Here is a 25,007-nt window from a genome sequence, read left to right as displayed (position 1 = left end):
GCCTGGGTTACCCTATAGTGGTGGAAGCCTTGAATCCTTTCAAGGATTTAGAGGTTTTAGCCTCTAATTCCAGCTTCCAACGAGGTCCTTACCATGGGCTTGCAGCCCGTAACAGCTCAAGTGGACAGCTGCTCTTCTGGACTCCGGCAGCTCACAGTTGCTTTGAATAAAAAGAAATTCCTTTAAAATAATAAAAGTAACACTAGGTTACTTCAGATGGTCCCAGGTCCCACTCAATACCTGGCTCCCTTTAAACTCTGACTGATGTCACACATCCCAGTCATTCCCAAGCCTAGAACAGTGAGCCCTGCCTCCTCTGCCCACGTGGCCACACAGCCCACGTGTTCACCAGTCCCCTCCAACCTGTGGGAAGGGCAGAGCCCTGGGTGTAGACAGACAAGAAACAAGAGGTGTCACAGCCTTGATGAAGTATCCTGTAACCCATGATCCTCTCTGCTCCTCACCTCCCAAGTGCTGACATGATAGGGCTGAGACCCTAGGAGTCCTGATGGAATCACACCCAGGGCCTCAAGCAGGCTAAGCAGGTGCTCTACACACTGAGCTATGTCCCTAGGCCATGATATTTGTTGCTTTGCTTGTTGTTATTGTTTTGATATGATTATGTTTGCTTGTTTTCTTTTTTCATGAGAAGTTTTCACTAGTAGCTCAGCTGGACTGAAATTCACGACGTAGGCCACACTGACCTCCAATTCACAGATATTCACCAACCTCTGCCTCCAGGTGCTGGACATAAAGGCTGTGTTCCATTTGGATCTTTTAATACAGTCTCTACAATAGCAGGGTGGCCTGGGACTCCCCTCGGCACATTCAGCCTGGGCTTGCCTTGCAATGGAAGCAATGCTGTTTGTCTCAGCCTCCTAAATGCAGGGATTACATCCAAGTAGCACAGGGTAGGCCGGTTGTTTTATGTGACATCTAGGAAGCAGCTACATCCCAACCACCAGCCAAACTCTTGGAATCAGGTAAATAAGGACAATCTTGCGCTAAACTTTCTCCTCTCTCTGCCTTCTTAAAAGAAATCATGCCACATTTGGTTTTCATTTTTATTATGTGCCACAGAAGACCTTAGGAAGTAAAAACCCAGAACCCAGATAACCTTAGTATGCAAACAAATGAAATAAAAGTAAACCCTGCAGGGTGATGAGACACACCTTTAATGTTAGGTAACAGTGGAGACAAACTCATCCTGTTCAAGGTCCTCTTCCAAAATACAGAGGAATCTGAGGTCAGTCTGTCTCAAAACACAAACTGCTCAAGGGGAAAAGATGCTTGCTGTCATGCCTGATGACCTGAGTTTGTCCCCAGGGACCACATTTTGTCCTGTGACCAACACACACCCTAGTACAAGGGCACACTTAAACATGCTTGGTCAATAAATGTTATTAAAAAATTTATAGCCGGGCGGTGGTGGCGCACGCCTTTAATCCCAGCACTCGGGCAGTAGAGGCAGGCGGATCTCTGAGTTCGAGGCCAGCCTGGTCTACAAGAGCTAGTTCCAGGACAGGCTCTAAAAAAGCTGCAGAGAAACCCTGTCTCGAAAAACCAAAAAAAAAAAAAAAAAAAAAAAAAAAAAAAGAAGAAGAAAGAAAAAAAATTATGAAACTGAACAAGCAAGCCTACAAAATTTTCAGTGTTCACTCTTTTTTTTTCTTCTTGTATATAGGTTTTCATTAAGCCTTGTTTGCTTGCCTAAAACTTACAATGCAGACCAGGTTGGCCTTTGCCTTCACAGCGCTGCTTAGTAAAGATAAGTCACCTGGGCTGGAGGGAAGGTTTAATAGTCTAAGAGCATTAGCTGCTCATCCAGAGGACCCGGCTTCAGTTCCCACGACCCATATGGCAGCTCACAACTGTCTGCAACTCTACTCCTAGGCGATCCAAGACCATCAAACAGATATATAAGGAAGTGACATACCGATGCACATAAAAAGTAAAATGAAATCTTCAAAAAATTTTAAAGTATATGTCCCATGCCCATCCTGAGGGTTCACTATTAAACTATTACTACGTCGACAATAATGCTTTATGAGGAGGGAATTGCAAGGGTAACCATGGCGAATTACTGAAGTTGAGGCCAACCTCGACTGCTTGAGACGCTGTCCCCCAAAGCAAAAAGTGATGGTGCACAAATGTACTATTGGGACTTCAGAGGCAGAAGCAGGAGGATGGAAGCAAGTTCAACCTAGTGTTCACATAGAGTTCCTGACCAGTCAGGCCTACATAGGAGACCTTGTCCCCAACACCAAACAACAAAAGACGTAATGCATGAAAAAAGCTTCAGAACTTAATGAAGTCTCTTCAATCCCTAGGACCCACAAATGAAAAAAAAAATGACTCTCACAGTTGCTCTCTGATTTCCATATGTCAGCAAGCATGTAGAACAGGATCCTGGGGATGTAGTCAGTGGTAGAGACTTGGCCTAGCATATACAAAACTCTGGGCTCCATCCTGGCACCTCAGCAAATCATCCTCTATGAGGAGACAGAATCCCTCTATGTTGTCCTGGTCTCCTCAACTCCCTGGGTAGACCAGGCTTGTCTGCATGCTGGGATTACTGCATGTGGCACCTAGTCAGCTTGATCTATTATTTTACAATCCCTAGAAGAGTCTGGGGAGGACTTCCTCCCCACACAGAAGCACTAACAGCAGATAGCAGGTACACTGCTTTAGCTGCAGGGGTTAAATCCTGCAGGACCTGGCTCCAGCAGCTGCTTTCTGTTCTCCCCCAGTTCTGGGTTCCCTTTTAATCCAGTTAAGGTGGAACCATCACTGTGCCTGCTAGTTTTCTGTCAACAGAACTCAAGCAACTCAACTCAGCCCACTGTGGGCAGTGCCATCCCTGGACAACTGTTCCTGGAGTCTGTATGCAAGCAGGCTGAGTAAGCCATGAGGTGGTCGATAAGTAGCACCCCTCCATGACCTCTGCATCACCTCCTGCCTCCGGGTTCTGGCTATCTGAATTCCTGTCCTGACCCCTTTAATGATGAATTGTGAAATGGAAGTATAAGCCAAATCAGCCATTTCCTCAGCAGGTTGATTTTAGTCATCGTGTTTATCACAGCAACAGACACCCTAAGATAATCAGACACTCACTGAAAAACCAATACAAAACAAGCAGAACCATAGATCTGTTACTTCGCCAAGGGTCCAAACAGTAGCAGTCCATCCCGTCTCTTAGTCGGATTCATGAGTAGTCAGTTCAAGGCCTGACTTCTGCTAGGCACTAGTTCAACTTTTCTTAACCTGGCAGGGTTACCATGGTAACACATCCCCGAAATGCCAGCACTTGGGATGCTGAGGCAGCAGGATCATAAGCTTGAACACAGCATGTCCATATACCAAAAGATATTCTGAAAAGTACGTGGTTGGATTCAGATTTGTTGAATTTGACTTGGGTAAATTCTGATTTTGGCGTCCTATGGTTTGTGTGACCTTGGACAAGCTGCTAACTTCTACAGCCTTAGTCTGCCCTTTGGAGGTGACCAGAACAGTTATACCCGGGATCACTCAAACACTGCAGACATTTGCACCACATCAATAAACAGTATGTTAGGACTCTGATCTACCCCAACGGGGTTTGAACAGAGATCTCCCGGCTTTGAAGACAAATTAGGCCTGTCTGTAATATCCTTGAAGAGGGCTGGAGTCTCAAACACAGCAACCCCCAAGTGAGGTTGCCAAGCACACTCAGTAGTCCTTCTAGACTCCCCAGGGATGTCCTTTAAGCATTGTGGTGCCAAAAGCCACAATGATCATCCTAAGATTTAAATAGCCTGGTCTGTTCAGATTGCCTCGGGAGGCAGATCTCCCCCTTGACACGGAGGAATCTCAGGAAAGCCCAGTTCTTACTCCACCCTGCCTCCAACTCCTGCTTCATCTCAGCCCCTGCTTACTTTGAGCAGTTGGCTCTGGGCAGTCCTCTGGGCAGCTGAAGCTTTGCCCTGGGCATCCACACACATTTGTGTACGAGATGCAGACGGGGACTCCACCCAGACAAAAGCAGTGTTTCCTGGGACTGGGAGGATTTGGAGGCAGGAAAGAGAGGTGTTGGTGAGATTTCTTCTAAGAGCTCTTGTAGCTCAGTCTAACCTAGAAGTTATGTTCTTCTAGCCCCAACTGGGATTACAGGCAGGTTCATTCAATGCCAGGAATCAAAACGTGGGCTTCTTCTATATAGGGACACGCTGCTAGTCAAACCCTTCACCAAAGGAGCTACCTCCCTACTCCCCTCTAAGAAATGGAAGGCAGCATGTGTTTAATCCAGCTGAGGGATTCCTGAGTCCCAGGACATCCAGAGCTACACAGACAAACCTATGTTGAGGTAGAGGTGGGGTGTAGTGTACATGCTAAAGCCAGGCATGGTGGCCTACACATTTAAACCCAGCCCTCGGGAGGCAGAGTCGGGAGGATCTCTGTGAGTTCAAGGCTCTGGGCCATCTTGGGACCCTCTCTCAAAACAAACAAGAAATATAAGTATTCATAGTAAAACCAGGAATTGAGAGCTGCTTTTGTGGAGGGGCCTGGATCCTCCCTGAGAGCACAAATAGGCAAATGAAGAAAGGCAGCTGCCTTCTCTGTCTTTGTTTGGTATCTGTTTGTCCCATTTTGGGGAGGCTCAGAGCATAAATACACATCTTTGGCCTAAACTTGTAGTGAGCTTGGATTCCAGGAACAACAAAACCTCCCAGGACAGAAGCCCCTCCCCTACACACAGCAGATGAGGTAATTACCTTCCATGATAAGGCTGCGCCCTGGAGTTTGAGGGATCACCTTCCAGGATCCAGATTTGATTCTCTCCACAGCGGCAATGAGGAGGGCCTGAGACCACATCACAGAATCAAAGCTGAGCTTGACCAGTAAGAGAAACTTTGACCAGGGCCAATTAATAAGGATCGCCTGTGCCCCACCCTAATTTTGTCTGTACTTAAACCTGGAGCACACACCAGTAGCCCAGGGCTCCCTGCATGAGGAGGAAGCATTTTGACAACTCAGTTGCATGCTCAGGCCCACGTAATTGAGTTAATTTATTGAATCTCATAGCAGGAGTGGCAGGAGTCTACAGGTGCATCCAGTCCAGGAAGTAGTCAGGGAGACTGAGGCTGTCGATCTCACTCAACTATTTCACACCGTCCTCTGGGTCTGTTGCAGGCACAGGCATCATGGCTCATGGATGGGGATGCGTGTCAGGGGACAAAGTTTTTGAAATTGGTTCTCTCCTTGTACCTTCACCTGGAGTCCTGATATCAAACTCAGGTCTTCTGGCTTGGACTGGCATGGCCAGCATCTTCTCCTGCTAAACCCTCACTGGCCCATTATTATCCTCTAAAAGAGTCCCTATGTTTCAGAGCTGTACTTTGAAATATCTCTGAGCAGAAGCTGGCCAGGAACTACTAGATTGACCTGGGACTGAGTCTTCCTGCCTCAGCCTCTGAATACTGGGGTTGAAGGCATGAGCCACCACACTCGGGTGTACACCCTTCCTTTTTTCATTTAAGATTGCTTATGTATGTGCATGTGTGTCATGTGTCTGCCTCATGATCGTTGGAGTTAAAGGCAGTGTTGAGCTGCCCTGTGGGGAAATGAACCGGGTAGTCTGAAGTGTTTCAACCATTCAGCCGCAGCTATAGATTCCATGTCTCCTTACCGCAGAATATGAAAGTGCTCCTACAGGTCCCTCCTGTCCCCATCACAATCCCAGCCTTCTGAGTGTCGAGAATCCCAAGTCTGCGCCACCAAGCCCAGCGCGGCCAACCTTAAACATGGTTTGTAGTAACTCATCAGGAATGTTTTGTTCAAGGATCACTGGGCACTAGTACCCCCTTCAGTTACTGTGTCAAAAAAAAATCAATAAACCACCATGAAATAAACTTATTACATTGGGAAGAATTTAGTTTATTCTAAATAGTTAACACCTGAGCCTAGACCCCTGGTCCCTATTAAGAAATGTTACCCATATGAATTCTTCTGTTTCTCTGATACATGTGTAGACATGTAGATACATGGCTTCCCAGGAACAATTCCAGCATTTGTGTCCTGTGGGGCTACATGGCCTCTCCTCAACTCTGCCCTTCTTTCTTCCAGCAATCAGTTTAGTTTTCCTCGGCTAGCTCTGTTTTCCTATAGCTCTGCTAAAGGCCCAAATCAGTTCCTTAATTAAGGAATGATATTCATAGCATACAGAGCGAATCCCACATCAGAAAGAGATAGAGAGACAGACAGAGAGAGAGAGAGAGAGAGAGAGAGAGAGAGAGAGAGAGAGAGAGGAATGAAAGAAAGGAAGGATGGAAGGAAGAAAGAAAGAAAGAAAGAAAGAAAGAAAGAAAGAAAGAAAGAAAGAAAGAAAGAAAGAAAGAAAGAAAAAAGAAAAAAATAAAAGGACACAGGACTGAGAAAGTCTTGGCTATAATGTGTGTGTTGCCTTACAGGGTTCCTTGGATGTCCTTCAAAGTATGGATGATGACCCCCTTCTGGACACCCAGCCTCTCGCACACCACTCCTTACATGCTCACTTTAGACCCAGATTCCATCCTCTTCCCACGGTCATCATAGTGAATCTTCTGTTGTTTATACATGTGAGTTTACTGCAGAGCTAGTGTTCCTAAATCACACGAGCGTGCAGGGGGAGAGATGGTCTAGTCATAAGATGCTTGAGGACCCGGGTTCATCTCCAAAAGCCATGTGAAAACCTGGGGGTGGAGGAGCACTCTCGCAACAATGGGGAGGTGGAGAAAGGAGGAACCCTGAGGCTCTGTGGCCAGCCTAATCTGCTAGGAGGTGACCCCAGACCATCCTGAGAGACTCCATCTCCTGATCAAAACAACAAGGTAGACGTCTCCCAAAGAACAGCACGTGCACTGTTCTCTGACCCCAGGTGCATGCACATGTATGCACACACGTACAGTGTATGAGCTCTGCGGGGACATTTGGGCTGCGTCTGTCAGTTTTTAAAATGTAAATATTTTCATACAGACTCAAAGAATTTAGTGTAGAGAGGTTTGCACATGTGTAAGAGCATTCTTAGTGGCAGTGGGATTGTAACACTAAGAAATCACGAGGTACCCGGTGTTCCTTGGACCACTGCTTTCTCCTCGTGCATTCCGGGCTAGCTGGTCCATGAACAGAAACATTGACTGCCTATAAAAGGGTAGAAGGAGGGAAATTGTCCTCTGGTGTTTACATTCCTGCTTGAGCACAGTGCTCAAACACAAGATCAGTAAATCTATGAGTAAAGCCAGGCTTGGTGGCACGCGCCTATAGTTTCAGCTCTTGGAAGGCAGAGGCAGGCAATATCCAACTGGAGACAGCCTCCCATCCCTGCTGTTTCCCTTCCTTCCTCAGGCAACACAGCCCTCCTGCTCCTCCTGTGCATGCAGCATTCCTTCCCTGAGCCCAGCAGCCTGTACCTGGAGCTGATTCTGGCTGTCCTGGCCCTGGAGCTGATCTGCTCCCTGAGCTGTCTGCTGCTCTATGCAGGTGAGAGTGGAAGCCTCCGTCCTGTGACCTCTGCCTGCCTCTCCTGTCACTGCAGACACAGCTGTCACTATTTAGATAGCAGCCTTCAATCGCTGAGGACTCCTTCAGCTCCTCTGTCTTTGACATCTGACCACTTCCGGTCTGCTGTCCTTCAGAGTAAAAGAAGAGACAACAGCTCCCATTGAGTTCATTTTCTCCCCTCCTGTCAGTCACAGATGTTGGGAACTTTGAGCTGCAGAGGTGGCTCAGCAGTTGAGAACACAGACTGCTTCTAATCAGGTCAGGTGCTCACAACTGCCAGTAAAGCCATCCCAGGGGACCCGGTGCCTCTGTCTTCCAGAAAGCACAGGCACACAGCCTTATACCCACAATTTTAAAAGCTTTAAATAGGGAAGTATTTTAGTTTCCTGTAGTAAACCTTTTGCAGAAAACAAACAACAAACTTCTTTCCTGTAAGGTGGTGGTTCTTAGCTTTCCCAATGCTGTGACTCTTTAATACAGTGCCTCATGTTGTGCTGACCCTCAACATGAAATTACTTTTCTTACTGCTTCATAAGTGTAATTTTGCTACTGTTGTGAGTTGTAATGTAAATATCCAGGATATCTGATGGGTGATCCCGTGAAAGGTCATGACCCACACTTTGAGAACTAATGCTATAGGGTAACCAGTGTGACTCTGAACTTGTAGCCAAGTCTCTGCCTCTGCCTTCCAAGCTCTGGGATTATAGCTGAGTCAGCAAGTTAGGCCCTGCGTGTGTCTAAATTTGGCATCTTAATTAAAAAGAATGACCAGGCCTAACGGCACACACATTTAATCCCAATACTTGGACGCAGAGCCACATGGGTCTCTTGAGTTTCAGGCCAGCCTGGTCTACATAGTGAGACCCTGTGTCAAAAAAATGAGTAGTCACTTCATGATGTGGTCGAGAGAATGGAATGACGTCATCCATCTAGGACAGTCAAGCTTGTGCCCCACGTGTTGTAGATGTCAGCTTAATGTTGTTGTTATCTTGTTACTAATGATAATCTCAATATTCCCTGAGACTAGCCCTTGCTTAGTAGACTTTGATATGTGTAACTGTGTTGATAAAACATCGTTTTAAAAAATATACTCGTTATGCAATCTCTATATATTTTCTATTCAGAAAGAGTAACCACATAGTATTATTTGATAAATAAACATAGAAATGTCTTCAGAACTAGGTAATCTGATTAAAATAATTTTATTATTTCAGTGAAAATTAGGAGATTCAATAGATCCAAACCACAGCCTGATGTCCTTGAAGAAGAAAGAATGTATGCTCACCCCAGCAATATAGCCTCAGAGACTGGCTTCAGGTAAGGCTTGAAGAGGCAGCACAAATCAGAAAGCAGTAACTTTCCCTTCAGTCACCTGATGGTCCGTGTCTGTCATTCTGTCTACTTGGGATATCCTCAAGTGGGCATGGTGGATCCCTTGCTAGGACAATTTAGGAAGATCTTGACCCCAAATAATTTTTAGTAAGTTTTTATAAAGTCAGAGGCCCTACGTATGAGTGTCCCAGTGCATCCCTAGTATCTCTCTCTCTCTCTCTCTCTCTCTCTCTCTCTCTCTCTCTTTCTCTCTCTCTCTCTCTCTCTCTGTCTGTCAGACAGACACACACAAAGAGACATAGGAGACTCAGGTGGGAGGACCCCAAGTTTGAGACCAGGAGACAGAATTTTATCTCAGAAAAAGAAGCATTTTTTACTATATAACATTACACATTACTGTAATATTTTTACAGTCATAGTAGTTTTTGTTTGGAAACAGGATCTCACTATGTAGTCCTGGCTGGCCTTGAACTCACAGAGATCCCTTTCCTTTATCCCTTAAGAGCACAGGCATGGAAACTTCTAGATCTACCATGCTTTAAGGAGCCTTCAGTCCTGAACAATCAGATTGTTTGCAATCTTTTTGTTATAAATAATATTCATTCAAGAACAAAACCCATATAAAATTCAAAACCAGCAAATATTGTTCCCATGAAAATGGAACTTAGTATATGAACTGTAATGGGTGACCTTAGCTTAGTTGTGAAAACTAATTGTAAGATGATCATGTAGGTTCTGAATGTGGATTTAACATAAAACTGTAATATCATTCACTGAATTGAGAGGATAGATATGTGGTGTGAATATGGAATGGGAAAAAGTAGGAACTAAATCCTGATCTTTGTCGTTTGTTTTCCTGGGGCTTGGGATCCTATCTCACTACAGGTTTGAGACTGGGCTCTTGCTTGTTGTATTGCTATGTAGCCCAGGGTAGACTTAGCTTCCTTAGTACTAGAACTCACTATGTAGAGCAGGCTGGACTGCAGCTCACAGAGATCCACCTACCTCTTGCTGTGTTCAGTGTAACCCAGGGTGTGAGTTCAAGAACAGCCAGAGTCACTTACAAGAGATCTTGTATGATTGTATATATGTATGTATCTGTGTATGTGTGTGTATGTATGACCTAGAAGTTGCTAGCTATACCAGGCTGGCCATGATGTCACAGAGATCTGCCTGCCTCTGCTTCCAGAGTGCTGGGATTAAAGGTGTGCACCAATTGTTGACTTTACGTGATTTTTTAAAAGTTCTTCCTTCTTTCCTTCCTTGCATCCTCCCTTTCTCTCTTCTCCTCTCCCCCTTCCTCTCTTCTTTCCTTCGTTTTTGGTTTTTGTAGGCAGTGTTTCTCTGTGTAGCCCTAGTTCTCCTGGACAGCTGCTTCAGAGCAGTGAATTAAAGACTGTGCTACCATCACCTGGCTCACTTCGTGGTGGCTTTAAATTGTAAAAACTTTTTTTGTTTATGTTTGTTTTCAAGAGAGTATTTCTCTGTGTATCCCTGGCTGTCCTCAAACTCGCTCTGTAGACCATTCTGACTTCAAACTCATAGAGATCCCTACCTGCCTCTGCCTCCCGAGTGCTGTGATTAAAAGTGTCTGCCACAACCACCCACTTTAAATTATAAAACTTTAAACAGCCGGGCGGTGGTGGCGCACACCTTTAATCCCAGCACTCGGGAGGCAGAGGCAGGCGGATCTCTGAGTTCGAGGCCAGCCTGGTCTACAAGAGCTAGTTCCAGGACAGGCTCTAGAAACTACAGGGAAACCCTGTCTCGAAAAACCAAAAAAAAAAAAAAAAACTTTAAACAAAGCCGGACGGTGGTGGCACACGCCTTTAATCCCAGCACTCGGGAGGCAGAGGTAGGCAGATCTCTGTGAGTTCAAGACCAACCTGGTCTACAAGAGCTAGCTCCAGGACAGGTTCTAAAGCTGCAGAGAAACCCTGTCTCGAAAAACAAACAAACAAAAAAAACAAACAAAAAAAACTTTAAACAATTTTACAGGCCAAAAACTAGCCTAAAAATAAATAAAAATGAAGACAGTATGTACAAAACACATTGATTTTCAGAGCAGAAGTCACTAATTTTATTCCTCAAAGACTGGTCTTGCAATATTCCTGATGTGTGAACCTGAGGGAAAACTCTGGGCAGCTGTGGCTTACTGAGCACTGCTGAGGACTCAGTTGAAATGAAATAAAATCATGTTGATGAATCCGGGTAACCTGTTTCTATCCTGATTTCTGCAGGACTATTTCAAGCCTAGAAGAAATTGTTGAAAAGCAGGGAGACATAATCGTATATCTGAAGAGACACAACGCCCTGCTCAGTAAGCGGTTGTTGGACTTGGCCTCTCAGCCATCTAGGACATAGAGGCTCTGGGTATGACAGCTATCAAATCCTCAGTGACTCCAGACTGCCCGAAGTTACCTTCATGGTGTATGCTGGGAACATGAGCCCTGGGTGGTTACAAACATTTGGGAAACTTGAGAATATTTTGTATGGTTTGAAATAATTTAACTCCTTGACTTTTCTGGAATCTAAGCTGTAGTTGAAGAACTCTGGAATAATGTGGCTCTTTGTAAAGCAATTGTGCCATGACAGTCTGCTGTAAACAGTGTTTCAAACCAGTCCGTTCTTGCCACAGTCAGCTGCTGAGAGAAGACATCGTTCCTGGTGCTCCCTGTTTTCTTCTAGAGTCTCATGGGCATTTGGTATGAGTGAGGGCAGATCAGGTGAGGGAAAATCTGTTGTGGTTTGTTTGCTGGTTTGTTCTCCAGAGCTGGGGGCAAACCCAGTGCCTCACACAGAATGAGCAAACACCCTGCCTGTGAGTCAGTTGTACCAGGATTTCCTTCTGCTGCTCATGGTGAGTCACACCTGTAGTCCCAGCTCCTGAAAAGCTGAGGCAGGAGGATCACCACCAGCTCAGCCCACAGATGAGACGTTGCTCCAAAAGCACAGAGCACTTTCCTCAGTATAGGACTGATCTCACCAGGACATATGCAATGCCCGTTCTGCAGTGTATTGTTGAGAAATACAGTGTGAAGGATCCTGGGGCAGCGGGAGACCCAGTGGAGAGGGGGTGACACCTGCTATGTGGGGAGAGCTACGACTGGCAAGAGATTTAGGAAATCATCTGTCATTTCCTGTACCATTGCCCTACTTCAGGGAGTTGCCATAGATCCCTCTGCTACACTTTGATTTACAGCAAGTTCAGTTAGTTGAGCATGGTGGCCCACAGCTGTCATCCTAGTACTTGGGAGGCAGACACAGGAAGTTCAAGACTAACCTGGTCCAAAAAGTGAGTTTCAGGCCCGCCAAAGCTACAAAGTCATCCTTTTCTCTCTTTCCCAAATCCTCTGCAGGCCAGCCTGTTCCCAGGTCTGTAATGTCAAAGTGTGGAGAGTCCAGAGCTTGCATCCTCCTCCACTGTAGAGTGAGTCAGAGGACAGCTTGCAACAACAGAAGACGCTACTGGATACTAACTTAAAATGGGACTTTTTCACCTGTGCCCAGCTCCTGACAGCTAAGCTGGAGACAGAGCCTTTGGAGCAAAGAGCTAGAGACTTGGGCTTTAGAGGCAAAGAAAAAGTGCAGGACACCCATGTGCATGAGTATTGCTACTCATGGCCTCAGCAGGGTGCTCTGCGGGCATTTACTGCATGAGAAATAGTACACATTTCTACATTATTTTTATGTGTGTGAGTGTTTTGCCTGCATCATGTATATGTATGTATCTAATCCCTACAGTGGCCAGCAGGGGGCATCTTATTCCCTGGAACTAGAATAGATTCCTGGAACTCAAAGTTTAGGGAGAGAACCATTCCCAGCAAGTTCTCCTGTGTCCTTCACTTGACTGTCATGGCACAGGGCCACCAGTAAACACACACATAAATGTAATTTTAATGAAAGGAAGTTGACTTCTGGACCCGAGCGACAGCTCAGTTGGTAGACAGCCTGCTTGCCTAGTAAGCATGAGGCCCTGGGCTCTCTCCACAGTGCCTACAGCTCAGGATGGTAGCACAGGCCTATAATCCTAGCACTCAGGAGATGGGACCAGGAAGTGCAAAAATCCACTACCACCCCTAACCCCCCAAAGCAAGAAAACAGATTCTCCTAATTCTGCCTCCTAAGGACAGAAATGAGCCATGAGCTACCAAGCCTGGACATTGAAGAATTAAGTAGAGGGGGATGGAGAGACAGCTCAACGGTAAGGAGCACATGGGCTGCTCCCCTGAGGTGCTGAGTTCAATTCCCATCACCCTCATGGTGGCTGACAACTATCTATAGTGGCATCTGATTTTTTCTGGCATGAAGGCATACATGCAGATAGAGAACTTATATACATGGAAACAATAAAGGAATATTTATTTAAATAAGAGAATGAAGTAAAAACTACGAGAAGAGTAATAAGTATAAACCCCGAGGATGGAGACATTTTCATTTTATTAAAATTTAATGGATAAAATCAGTACATTCATGGGAACCTTGTCATATTTCAACCTGTACTGTTCAACCATCAGGTGACAACGACCTTTTCAACAGTTTGTCTCCCCTTCTGGTGACAACATCTCAGATTCTCTCACCCAGCATTTTCCTCCTCTCCCTTCTTTCCCTCCTCTACCATGAACCAATCAGGGCCTGAAAAGGCTCACAGGGTAAAAGGGCTTCCCTTTGCAAACCTGATGACCTCAGTGCTAAATGCAATCCCAGGCCATGTGATAGAGGAAGAGAAGTGACCTCCACACCCTCAACTATAGTCAGTCTGTCTGTCTGCCTCTCTGTGTCTACCTTCTGTGTGTGTCTGTCATATATACAAACACACAAATTTTTAAAATATATAGATACACAGAGGCATTAGCCTGCAGTGCCAGCTACTGGGGAATGGGTGTGAAGGGCGAGAATAACAAACTCAAGGGTAGCCTGGACACACTGACAAGACAACAACAAGGTAAAGCAGGGTCGATGCTGTGAGGTCAGTGTGGAGAACATGCACAGAAGCTCAAGGCCCTGGACCTAATCCCTAGTGCTGGATCTGAAGGACGAGGGAAGGGGGAAATGGGGAAAGGAGGGAAGAATGGAGCCAGGGCAAGGGAGGGAGAGACGGAGGTTAACATTGATGATCTGATTACTAAAACAAAAACTCGGGAAGGTTTAAAGCTTTTAGAATTCTGCAACTGTTAATCCAGTTGCTTATGAATATTTCAGGAGTTTCTGAGATTCTGAGGAAACTGGGGTATCTTCAAGAACAAATTTGAAAAGCTGGGCATTTGTGACTCAGGATAGCCGAGCACGAATCCAAAGTCAGCCTCTGCTTTGTACCAGGTTTAAGACCATCCTAGACTGCATAAGACCCTCTCAGATATAAAATAAATATACTCTTAAAACTCCCATCACATTCTGAGGTGCGATTGGCCTGTGATACAGGGCTGTGATTCGAGCAACCTGGATGTGCTGAGTCAGGAGGGACAGCAGAGTTAATTAAGGCTAGCCTGGATGACTCCCCAGGACAGTCTCTAAGATAACAAGTATGTGTGTGGCTCTGTGGTCCATCATTTGCTAGGCATGGGATTTAATAACAAAACTTCAGATGTGAGACACAGAAATTAAAAAATACACCTGTTGCCCGATGGGTTGATCCATGGCTGTAACCCAGAGCACAGGAAGCTGAGATAGGCATGCTGACAGGGGTCGGCCTGGACAGCCTAGCAAGTTCCAGACCAAACTGGGCAACATGGGAAGAACTTGCCTTGAAAAAAGATAAATGAATAAAAGAGAATGTGGGCACATTCCTCACACCCATAACGCTAGCCATAAGGTGTAGTCTGGAGGAGCACAAATTCAGAGTCGTCCTCAGCTGTACAACCCTAGGGACCACCTGGGATGGGAGCAAGGGAGTATGGAGTCTGAACTAAATGTCAGAGTTAAGACCACATGTGGATTTTTGCTCACCATCTGAGGCAGAGCACAGCCTAAGTGGTTCTGAATGAAGTTTCAGGTAGAAATAAGGGCAAACGGGCTCAGTGAAAGTGTCCCTGAAAGTGTAGATGTGAGATTTCTCAGGCATGCTGTAGAAGGAGACCTCTCCCAACTCATAGTCCAGGAAAATGCCAATGGTTCTGGGTGTTGTGACCTTCAGCTTAGAGTTTGGGTCAGCAGCTCCTGAGACCACAAAGCAGTCACCCTGCCAGAGGATCCTCCAGCATTCCAGAGGGGCAGAAAAGGACTGCCTCGCCCCAGGGGACAGATTGGCTTTGCAGATACCAATAGCCCACTCGGACTTCTTTCCCACCTTCACCTCCCAGTAATGTCTCCCAGAATTAAAATTTGGAATCCCCAACACAACAGGGCTATCGGTAAACCTTTTTGAAGAACCCGGAGGATCTTGTTTTTTCATTAACAATGTGACACATTTTCTATCCTCAGACACAAGCAGGTTTGGATGGGCTGTTTCTGGGTCTAGAGTTACCTGAACTGTAAATTGCTGTATCAGTTTCTGCAGAGCTGAATACTGAGGAGGGAAGTTGTAGGCTTCTCTTTCTATCTGAGCCGGGACAATGTCGGGGCTGCAAAGACTCTCAGATCTCTGGTAGAAGTCCTTGACTGTCGACAGCATTTCTACATCTGAGTGTGCTCTGCCTGCCACCACGTGGCCAAAGAGACCCCTGACTGTGGAAACATGGTTCTCCAATGCTGCTATGTTTTCACTAAGCTTCTGCTTGAGATCCCTCTCCTCATCCCGTAGCCTGGAGAAAGCTGCCTGCTGTTCCCCATGTAAAAACTGGCTGAGTTGCTGAAATTCAGCTGTCAGTTCTTTCCTCTGGGCTTCTGCCTGATGCCTTAACTTCCAGGTTTTTTTTATTTGAAGGGTGTTTAACTCTTGAACCTCTTTTAGTTTCCCCTGGAGGGATATGATCATTCCGTGAAGCTCTGTCCTGTGATGAGAGGCAGCCTCTGCAACGGGGGTCACCTGATGGCTGCTGTGGCCCCCAGACCCGATGCACTGGTCACACAGCAGCTGCAGGTCCTCCTCACAGAAGAAGGTCAGAACTTGGTCGTGCTGCTCACATCGAGTACTGGTCTCCTGACTGTTGTTGCTCTTGCTTGTCAAGTTATACAGCTCCTGGGCCATTTCAACCATTACCCCAAGCTGGATATTGTTTGAGAGATTCTTCATGTTGCATGGCTGTCGACAGACCGGGCAGGGGAACCATTCTTGCCATTGTGCACAGAAGGATGTGAGGCAGGTATGACAGAAGTTGTGTCCGCATTCTGTGGTGACTGGGTCTTGCAGGTCATCCAGACAGATGTTACATTTGGTCTCTGCCTGGAGTTTGGTCAAGTTCAATGCCTGTGACATCAGACTGGGGATAAAGGTCTGGACCTGGGTGGGCTTTCTGCTGACACTTGGCTCTGGGGTGCCCTGCAGGAACAAGCTGACTCAATTGTCCTGCAGTTTTCACAGTCCCCCCTTGAAACAGCTGTTGCCCCACTGTTGTTACCCGGGTTACCCTATAGTGGTAGAAGCCTTGAATCCTTTATGGTTTTAGCCTCTAATTCCAGTTTCCAACGAGGTCCTTACCATGGGCTTGCAGCCTGTGATAGCTCAAGTGGACAGCTGCTCTTCTGGACTCCGGCAGCTCACAGTTGCTTTGAGTAAAAAGAAATTCCTTTAAAATAATAAAAGTAACACTAGGTTACTTCAGATGGTCCCAGGTCCCACTCAATACCTGGCTCCCTTTAAACTCTGACTGATGTCACACATCCCAGTCATTCCCAAGCCTGGAACACTGAGCCCTGCCTCCTCTGCCCACGTGGCCACACAGCCCACGTGTTCACCAGTCCCCTCCAACCTGTGGGAAGGGCAGAGCCCTGGGTGTAGACAGACAAGAAACAAGAGGTGTCACAGCCTTGATGAAGTATCCTGTAACCCATGATCCTCTCTGCTTCTCACCTCCCAAGTGCTGACATGATAGGGCTGAGACCCTAGGAGTCCTGATGGAATCACACCCAGGGCCTCAAGCAGGCTAAGCAGGTGCTCTACACACTGAGCTATGTCCCTAGGCCATGATATTTGTTGCTTTGCTTGTTGTTATTGTTTTGATATGATTTTGTTTGCTTGTTTTCTATTTTCATGAGAAGTTTTCACTAGTAGCTCAGCTGGACTGAAATTCACGACGTAGGCCACACTGACCTCCAGTTCACAGAGATTCACCAACCCCTGCCGCCAGGTGCTGGACATAAAGGCTTGTGTTCTGTTTGGATCTTTTAATACAGTCTCTACAATAGCAGGGTGGCCTGGGACTCCCCTCGGCACATTCAGCCTGGGCTTGCCTTGCAATGGAAGCAATGCTGTTTGTCTCAGCCTCCTAAATGCAGGGATTACATCCAAGTAGCACAGGGTAGGCCGGTTGTTTTATGTGACATCTAGGAAGCAGCTACATCCCAACCACCAGCCAAACTCTTGGAATCAGGTAAATAAGGACAATCTTGCGCTAAACTTTCTCCTCTCTCTGCCTTCTTAAAAGAAATCATGCCACATTTGGTTTTCATTTTTATTATGTGCCACAGAAGACCTTAGGAAGTAAAAACCCAGAACCCAGATAACCTTAGTATGCAAACAAATGAAATAAAAGTAAACCCTGCAGGGTGATGAGACACACCTTTAATGTTAGGTAACAGTGGAGACAAACTCATCCTGTTCAAGGTCCTCTTCCAAAATACAGAGGAATCTGAGGTCAGTCTGTCTCAAAACACAAACTGCTCAAGGGGAAAAGGTGCTTGCTGTCATGCCTGATGACCTGAGTTTGTCCCCAGGGACCACATTTTGTCCTGTGACCAACACACACCCTAGTACAAGGGCACACTTAAACATGCTTGGTAAATAAATATTAAAAATTTATGAAACTGAACAAGCATGCCTACAAAAATTTTCAGTGTTCACTCTGTTTTGTTTTGTTTTTTTTTCTTTAGACAGGTTCTCATTAAGCCTTGCTTGCTTGCTTGAATCTTACAATTCAGACCAGGAAGGCCTCTGCCTCCAAAAAAAAAAAAAAAAAACCAAAAATCATAAAACCTCTTTGTGTTTAAATCTGTTACTTTGCTAAACTATCCAAACAGTAGCTAAAGCCAGGCATGGTGGCCCACACATTTAAACCCAGCCCCCGGGAGGCAGAGATAGGAGAATCTCTGTGAATTCAAGGCTATGGGCCATCTTGAGACCCTCTGTCAAAACAAACAAGAAATATAGGTGTTCATAGTAAAACCAGGAATTGGGAGCTGCTTTTGTGGAGGGGTCTGGATCCTCCCTGAGAGGCAAATGAAGAAAGGCGGCTGCCTTCTCTGTCTTTGCTTTGCATCTTTGTCCCATTTGGGGGCGGCTCAGAGCATAAATACACATCTTTGGCCTAAACTTGTAGTGAGCTTGGATCCCAGGAACAACAAAACCTCCCAGGACAGAAGCCCCTCCCCTACACACAGCAGATGAGGTAATTACCTTCCATGATGAGGTTGCACCCTGAAGTCTGAGGGATCGCCTTCCAGGATCCAGATTTGATTCTCTCCACAGCAACAGTGATGAGGACCTGGACCACATCACACAACCAAAGCTGAAGTTGACCACTAAGAGAAAGTTCGACCAGGGACAATTAATAAGGATCGCCTGTGCCCCACCCTAATTTTGTCTGTACTTAAACCTGGAGCACACACTAGTAGCCCAGGGCTCCCTGCAGGATGAGCCAGCATTTTGACAACTCAGTTGCATGCTCAGGCCCACGTAATTGAGTTAATTTATTGAATCTCCTAGCAGAGATATACCACTGAAATCTGGATTCTTCTGCCTCCACCTTGTAGGAGCTGGAATTAAACCCTAAGCTGCCACCCCTGGCTTCTGTCTCCATCCCTGTTCTTCCGTTTTCCTGGTCTCTTTCAGTTGTAAATGTGGATACTTAGTGGGCCTAGCCTGCTGGACCTACCTAGGTCAGGTGTTTCTTCTGAAACCTAGGTGGCATCAGCTGAACGTTTTTTCCTAGCTAGGCTAGTTCCTAACAGTCAGACTGTTTGCTCCTGTGTGCTAGGTGTGCCTTGCTCGCTCCTGTAGCAAACATCTCCAGCTTCGTGATTCCAGAAACAAAATCAAGTTTTGGGTCCAGTTCATGGAACTCAAGATGGCAGCTGCTCCCTAGAGCAGGACTGGCTTCTCTAGCACAGCTCCTTAGCTGTTAGGCACCTGCCCTTGGCCTCATTCCTTAATTCTAAAGTCCCCTGGGTCCCTCCACACTGTACCTCATACAAGGACATCTGGGTTGCCTGACTAACTCCTTTAACTCCTTGCCCCTCCTCAGAATCGTTATTGTCATGGGATGTGTCAATGTAGGGAGTGTACTTGGCTTTTTAGGTTCCACTGAGGCACAGGCAGGACACAGATCACTAGCCCAGAACACACCTTATGAAGGAAGGAGAACGTACCAGGTAGAGACAGGAAGAACTATCTGTCTTCCAGAGAGGCTGAGTGGCAGCTGGCAGGTGTAGGTAGCATTGACATTGTGGAGAGATCCAAAATTTTCCCAGGGTGCTTTTAGTTTTAGCCATTTCCCTAGTGTCAGAGAGCTCTCTGTGTTGTGGCTGTGTTAAAGGCACTGGGGGACAGTAAGTTACGTTGTGACGGGAGTCTACAGGTGCATCCAGTCCAGGAAGTAGCCAGGGAGACTGAGGCTGTCGATCTCACTCCACTATTTCACACCGTCCTCTGGCTCTGTCGCATGCACAGGCATCATGGCTCATGGATGGGGATGCGTGTCAGGGGACAATGTTTTTGAAATTGGTTCTCTCCTTGTACCTTCACCTGGAGTCCTGAGCTCAAACTGAGGTCCTCTGTCTTGGACTGGCATGGCCGGCATCTTCTGCTCAGATCTCACTGGCCCATTATCATCCTCTAAAAGAGTCCCTATGTTTCAGAGCTGTACTTTAAATTATCTCTGAGCAGAAGTTGGCCAGGAACTATTTTATCTATTTAGACTGGATTGACTTTGGCCTCAGTCTTCCTTCATCAGCCTCCCAGTTCTTGGGATTGAAGGCGTGAGCCACCAGAGGCAAGTGTACACCCTTCCTTCTTTTGTTTAAGATTGCTTATGTATGTGCATGTGTGTCACGTGTCTGCCACTTGATCATTGGTGTTAAAGGCAGTGTTGAGCTGCCATGTGGGGCACCCAACCAGGTCATCTGAAGTTCTTTAACCATTCAGCCACAGCCCCAGATTCCATGTCTCCTTACTACAGAATATGAAAGTGCCCCTACAGGTCCCCTTGTCCCCATCACAATCCCAGCCTTCTGAGTGTCGAGAATCACAAGTTTGAGCCCCCAAGCCCAGTGTGGCCAACCTTTAACATGGTTTGTAGTAAGTCATCAGGAATGCTTTGTTCTAGGATCACTGGGTACCAGCACCCCCTTCAGTTACTGTGTTTAAAAAAAAATCAATAACCTACCACAAAATAAACTTCATTACATTGGGAAGAATTCAGTTTATTCTAAATATTTAACACCTGAGCCCAGACACCTGGTCCCTATTAAGAAAGCCTACCCAAATGAATTCTTCTGTTACTTTGATACATGTGTAGATACCCTCTGTACCCATGGGTTCCGAGTTCATAGATCTAACCAACTTCAGATATAAAATATTTGGAGAAAGCTAGGCTTGATGGAGGTTTATGCCTTAGAATCTCTGTGCTCTGGTCAAGTCTCAATCCTGCCAGAGGCCCAGGCCAGTGTGGAAAGCAACCTCCAAAGCAGAAAGGCTCAAACAAAGACTTGAGGCCTTAAAGGCCCCTGCTCCGGTCATGCACTGTACTGGGAGGCCTGCTGGGTTTCCTTGTCATTGTGTTGTTTTTGTTACTACAGGTCATATTAATGTTTTAGAAGGCTGTCAAAAATGTGATGGGAATCTTTCATTTATGTCGCCTGACTTTGAATTCCCGCCTGAGATTCCTGCTTGCTGGGATTAGAAGCGCTAGCTTCATGCCAGCTTCACTCTGTCATTTTATATTAGAGCCTCCTGCACCCACAGCTGTGGGTACTGGGGGGAGGTCCTGCACTCACTTCCGTGGAAGCCCTGTGGATCACTGTATAGAGATCCAGTTCACAGTCTCCAGTGTCTTTCGCGATTCTTGGTGGAGCAGCAGACTAGTAACTCCCATACCTTGTAGCTAACAGAAATGACTGCTCTCCTGCCTTTTACATCAATCCACGTCGAGTGGGATTTCCTCTCACGTCACCAACCCTGGTTAGTTCTAGCACATTCCTTTCCAAACTTCCTCGTTTCCTTTGAAATCATTCTACACAGAAATCGGTGCCATGAAGCACACTTGCAATTCCAGCTTTCAGGGACAGGGGAATCCTTAATTCAAGGCTAGATGAAGCTCTGCTCGAATAAAATAAAAATAAAACACAAGTAGTCTAGAAGGCTCAGTGAGTAAAACTGTTCATCAAAGTCTGATGGTGGATGTCTGATCCCAGGAACCCACATAAAGGGAAGGAAAGAAAACTCGACCAGGCTGGCTTTGAACTCCTGATAACTCAGACCAGGTGGCTTGAGGGTATGCCACCAATGGTCACAAATAAACATTAGGTAGGCCAGGGGAATCTAATTGAAGGATAAGCAGAAGCTAGGCATATTCTGAAATTTTCTGTGGATTTAAGTTTATTTTGCCTAGTTATTTAAATAAATAATTTTATAGAAAGAAGTATGATGTCTCAATGTCTTTAGCTAACAGATCAATTCTGAGACACAAGGCTAAAAATCCACAATCTCTCTCTCTCCATCTCTCTCTCTCTCTCTCTCTCTCTCTCTCTCTCTCTCTCTCTCTCTCTCTTTCTTCACTTTTTTAAAAACTTTCTTGCTGTGTATCCTATTTGAGTCTAGTCATCCAAGTCTTCCTGCCTCCCTCTGGAGTGCTAGGATTGCAGCGATGTGTCACTGTGGCTGGCCTGACAGTGGATGTACAGGACAATATCCTGCACAGCTGGTACTAAGCAGTGAGAGCTGAGCCTGGGTTGTGATGATGACTGGTGGCGGGACTGATTTTGGAGAAAAATCATTCTCTCCCTCTCTCTTTGGGGTAGACGGGTCTCATGTCTTCCAGGCACCTAGAACTTGGTATGTACTTCAGGGTGAACTTGAGCTTCTGTTCCTCCTACTTCATCTGCCTATTGCTGAGATTATAGGCCTGCACCATCTCCTCTGTTTAGGGAGCACTAGAGACAAACCAAGTGTTTCTTGAATGCTAGATGACCTGCATCCCCAGCACCTGACAAATTCATCTACATTTATTTCAGACCCCCAAGCCACAAGATTTCCCTCCCACCCTCAGGTCTCTTGACATCAACTGGAGACCTCTAATTTAATTCACTTCTGACCCGACCTAGGGACAGATCCCACAAAGAGAACAGACACAGAAGAGCCCAGCTAGGGATATTCATTGTATATAGCCACACGTCTCATGCTGACCAGCCAGGCACAAGTCAGCTGTGGGTTTGGTTCCGTTCTAGTGTAGAGCTTGTAGGAGACTCGCGTGGGTTAGGTGAGCGGCAGTGAAGCTGCCTCCGCTCCTGAGTCACTTTCTGTCCACTTCCCAGTTCACCATACGGGTCCCTGGCCCTAGCACAGATGTTTACACACTGATCAGTGTCTCTTAACTCTGTCAGCCAGGCTGACCTGGAACTCAACCTCAGCCTCCCTAGTGGCAGGGTTAGAAGCCTGTGCTGTGACAGGCTGCTTTCCATCCTGTGTTTGATCCTCAGACATGAACCCTGTTTCCCTTAAAAACTTCAACAATAGGCAGTCTTGTCTGTGGTGAATGACTAGGAGGCCGTGACAGGGAAAGCTGATGTTTTGTCTTCTGTCCCAGATGGTGGCTGTGTTAGTTTTTCCTGAGGTGACGTCTTCAACTGATGCGTCTTCAACCCAGACGGCCCCCAGAATTCACCTCCCCCAAGTCTTGCTTGGAGAACCAATGAGTTGGACAAAGCACAGGTAACCCTAGGCAGCTACACCATCAGAGAGTCGTCATGCCAGCAGTGGTGAATCATGGGTAGACACTTGAAGTGCAGTAGAGACTTGTGGGTTCACGGAGGTTCCCATGGAAGTTTTAATGTGACTTCGTGGGTCCCCGCCCTCACCAAGAGAGGAAGTCAGTGGACTGAGTCTCATGATGGTCGCCTGGAAGTTACCCTAGCTACTTTTTTCTCACACAGCAATAGTCGCATCGTGCCTAAAGGCGACTTTCGCAGTACTGCATGCTGTGGTGTGGTGTGTTCACAAATTGAGCTATAAAAAAATACGTGGCGTGCTTTAAAATTTTTCCCAATTTACCCAAGTCTGTGAGTATGCGCACGAGTGGCGTGGGTGCCTTCAGAGTCCGAAGTTTGTCCTCTGTGATCTCTACATGCACAACGTGGAACAGATGTGCTCTCATACCACACACGTGTGTCCAGCTTGGTCTACATGAAATCCTGCATCAAATAATCATCAAGACACAGGTTTGGGTGGAGGCTGGGAGGGAACAAGCTACCCATCATTGCGCATGTCATCTGATAACTTGGGCATCAGAGGCAGGAGGATCATCACATAGTCAAGGCCAGCCTGGCCCTGAAAGCAAATCCAGGCTTGCTACAGTTGTAACTCTGGGAAGACCTGGTCTAAGAAAAAAGTCTATTATGTGAGTGCATTAATTTATGTTTTGAAACACAGGAATATTTTATTATAGTCTAAAAGAAAAGCTTTGGAGGCAGGTGTTGTGCAAATCAGAGGTGCCTGCCTGGAGGAGGCCTATGGAGAAAGGAAAAGCCACACCCTGAAGCTCATGTTGAGGGCAGATTCATGGCTGGCAAGTAGCCAGCTGATGGGGAGGGAGGTTTTAGAGAAGGCATTAGGAAGCCCCAGTCGACCCAAACTGCTAAGGGAAGCATGCTTACCACGTAGAAGTAACTGAAGTTGTGCTTTTCTGGATAATTCAGAAAATTGGACAGACTTGTAATCTTTTGCCTGTATGCAGTATTTAATCTATGAAGAGGATCTGAGCTTTAATAAAGATATTTTAAGGGGCTGGAGAGATGGCTCAGAGGTTAAGAGCACTGACTGCTCTTCCAGAGGTCCTGAGTTCAATTCCCAGCAACCACATGGTGGCTCACAGCCATCTATAATGAGATCTGGTGCCCTCTTCTGGCATGCAAGCATACATGGAAGGAATGTTGTATATAACAAATAAATCTTTTTTTAAAAAAAGATATTTTGAAGGACCAAAGAGATGGTTCAGAGGTTAACAGTGCTTGCTGCTCTTCCAAGAGGACTTGAGTTTGGCTCCCAGCATCTTTGTCTGTTGGCTCATAACCACCTATAATTACAACTGCAAAGGATCTGACCCACAGACTCCTTCTAGCTCTATACACACACCACATGTGCATACATGCACCTAGAGTGTAAAAAGGAACCCGAGGACACAAAGAGCCTGGGCACAGTCTTCTTGAGGCAGTCAGATAACATAAGACATGCCAAGTGTGGGTCTGGGTTCAGGAAGTGAGGACTGCCCATATAAATTTCTGTGTTCAGACAGGATCTTCTGTGTAGCCCAAGCTGTGCTGGAACTTGCAGCAACACCCCCTCCCCCGCTTTTTTCTGTGTTCTGAGTGTTGGAATGTGATGTGGAGCACCATGTCCTACCCATCTGCTTCCACAAATACATCTTTTTCCTTCCTTCCTTCCTTCCTTCCTTCCTTCCTTCCTTCCTCCCTCCCTCCCTCCCTCCCTCCCTCCCTCCCTCCCTGGTTTTTCAAGACTGGGTTTCACTGTGTAGCTCTGGTTGTCCTGGAACTTGCTTTGTAGACCATGCTAGCCTCAAATTCAGAGATCTGCCTGCCTCTGCCTCCCAAGTGCTGGGATTAAAGGCATGCACCACCCTCAGCCCAGCACAAATACATTTCTTAATTTCACCTATGAAGTAAATATGGAAGAAAAATGAGAACCTCACATGTTTATCACTTTTTTAAAACATACTTTTATTTAGTTTTTGAGGCAGGGTCTCACTAGGTAGCTCTGGCTATCCTGAAATTCCCTATATAAATTGTCCTCTGAAGTCAGAAATCCACTTGCCTCTGCTTCCCAGATGCTGTCATGT

General features: G+C 46.2%; 2 protein-coding genes across 2 annotated transcripts; one reads left to right on the top strand and one right to left on the bottom strand.

The window, feature by feature from the left end:
* The first annotated feature begins 5,180 nt into the window (after positions 1-5,180).
* Positions 5,181-11,453, top strand: LOC119811593 (transmembrane protein 192-like). The gene is made up of 4 exons (XM_042054916.1): positions 5,181-5,292; positions 7,279-7,494; positions 8,730-8,832; positions 11,088-11,453. Exons 1-4 carry the CDS (start codon positions 5,181-5,183, stop codon positions 11,209-11,211), a joined length of 555 nt encoding a protein of 184 aa, XP_041910850.1. The 3' UTR covers positions 11,212-11,453.
* A 7-nt stretch (positions 11,454-11,460) lies between these two features.
* Positions 11,461-19,739, bottom strand: LOC119811592 (tripartite motif-containing protein 75-like). Its single transcript, XM_038325498.2, has 6 exons — positions 19,679-19,739; positions 18,338-18,425; positions 16,695-16,836; positions 14,794-16,264; positions 13,428-13,482; positions 11,461-11,620 (listed from the first exon to the last, which is right to left on the bottom strand). Exons 1-6 carry the CDS (start codon positions 19,737-19,739, stop codon positions 11,461-11,463), a joined length of 1,977 nt encoding a protein of 658 aa, XP_038181426.2.
* Between the last annotated feature and the right edge of the window lie 5,268 nt (positions 19,740-25,007).

This window comes from Arvicola amphibius, chromosome 4, assembly GCF_903992535.2.
Source record: "Arvicola amphibius chromosome 4, mArvAmp1.2, whole genome shotgun sequence".
NCBI classification, from domain to species: domain Eukaryota; kingdom Metazoa; phylum Chordata; class Mammalia; order Rodentia; family Cricetidae; genus Arvicola; species Arvicola amphibius.
Note: the sequence above shows the minus strand (reverse complement) of the source record. Positions and strands in the feature narration are given on the sequence as shown.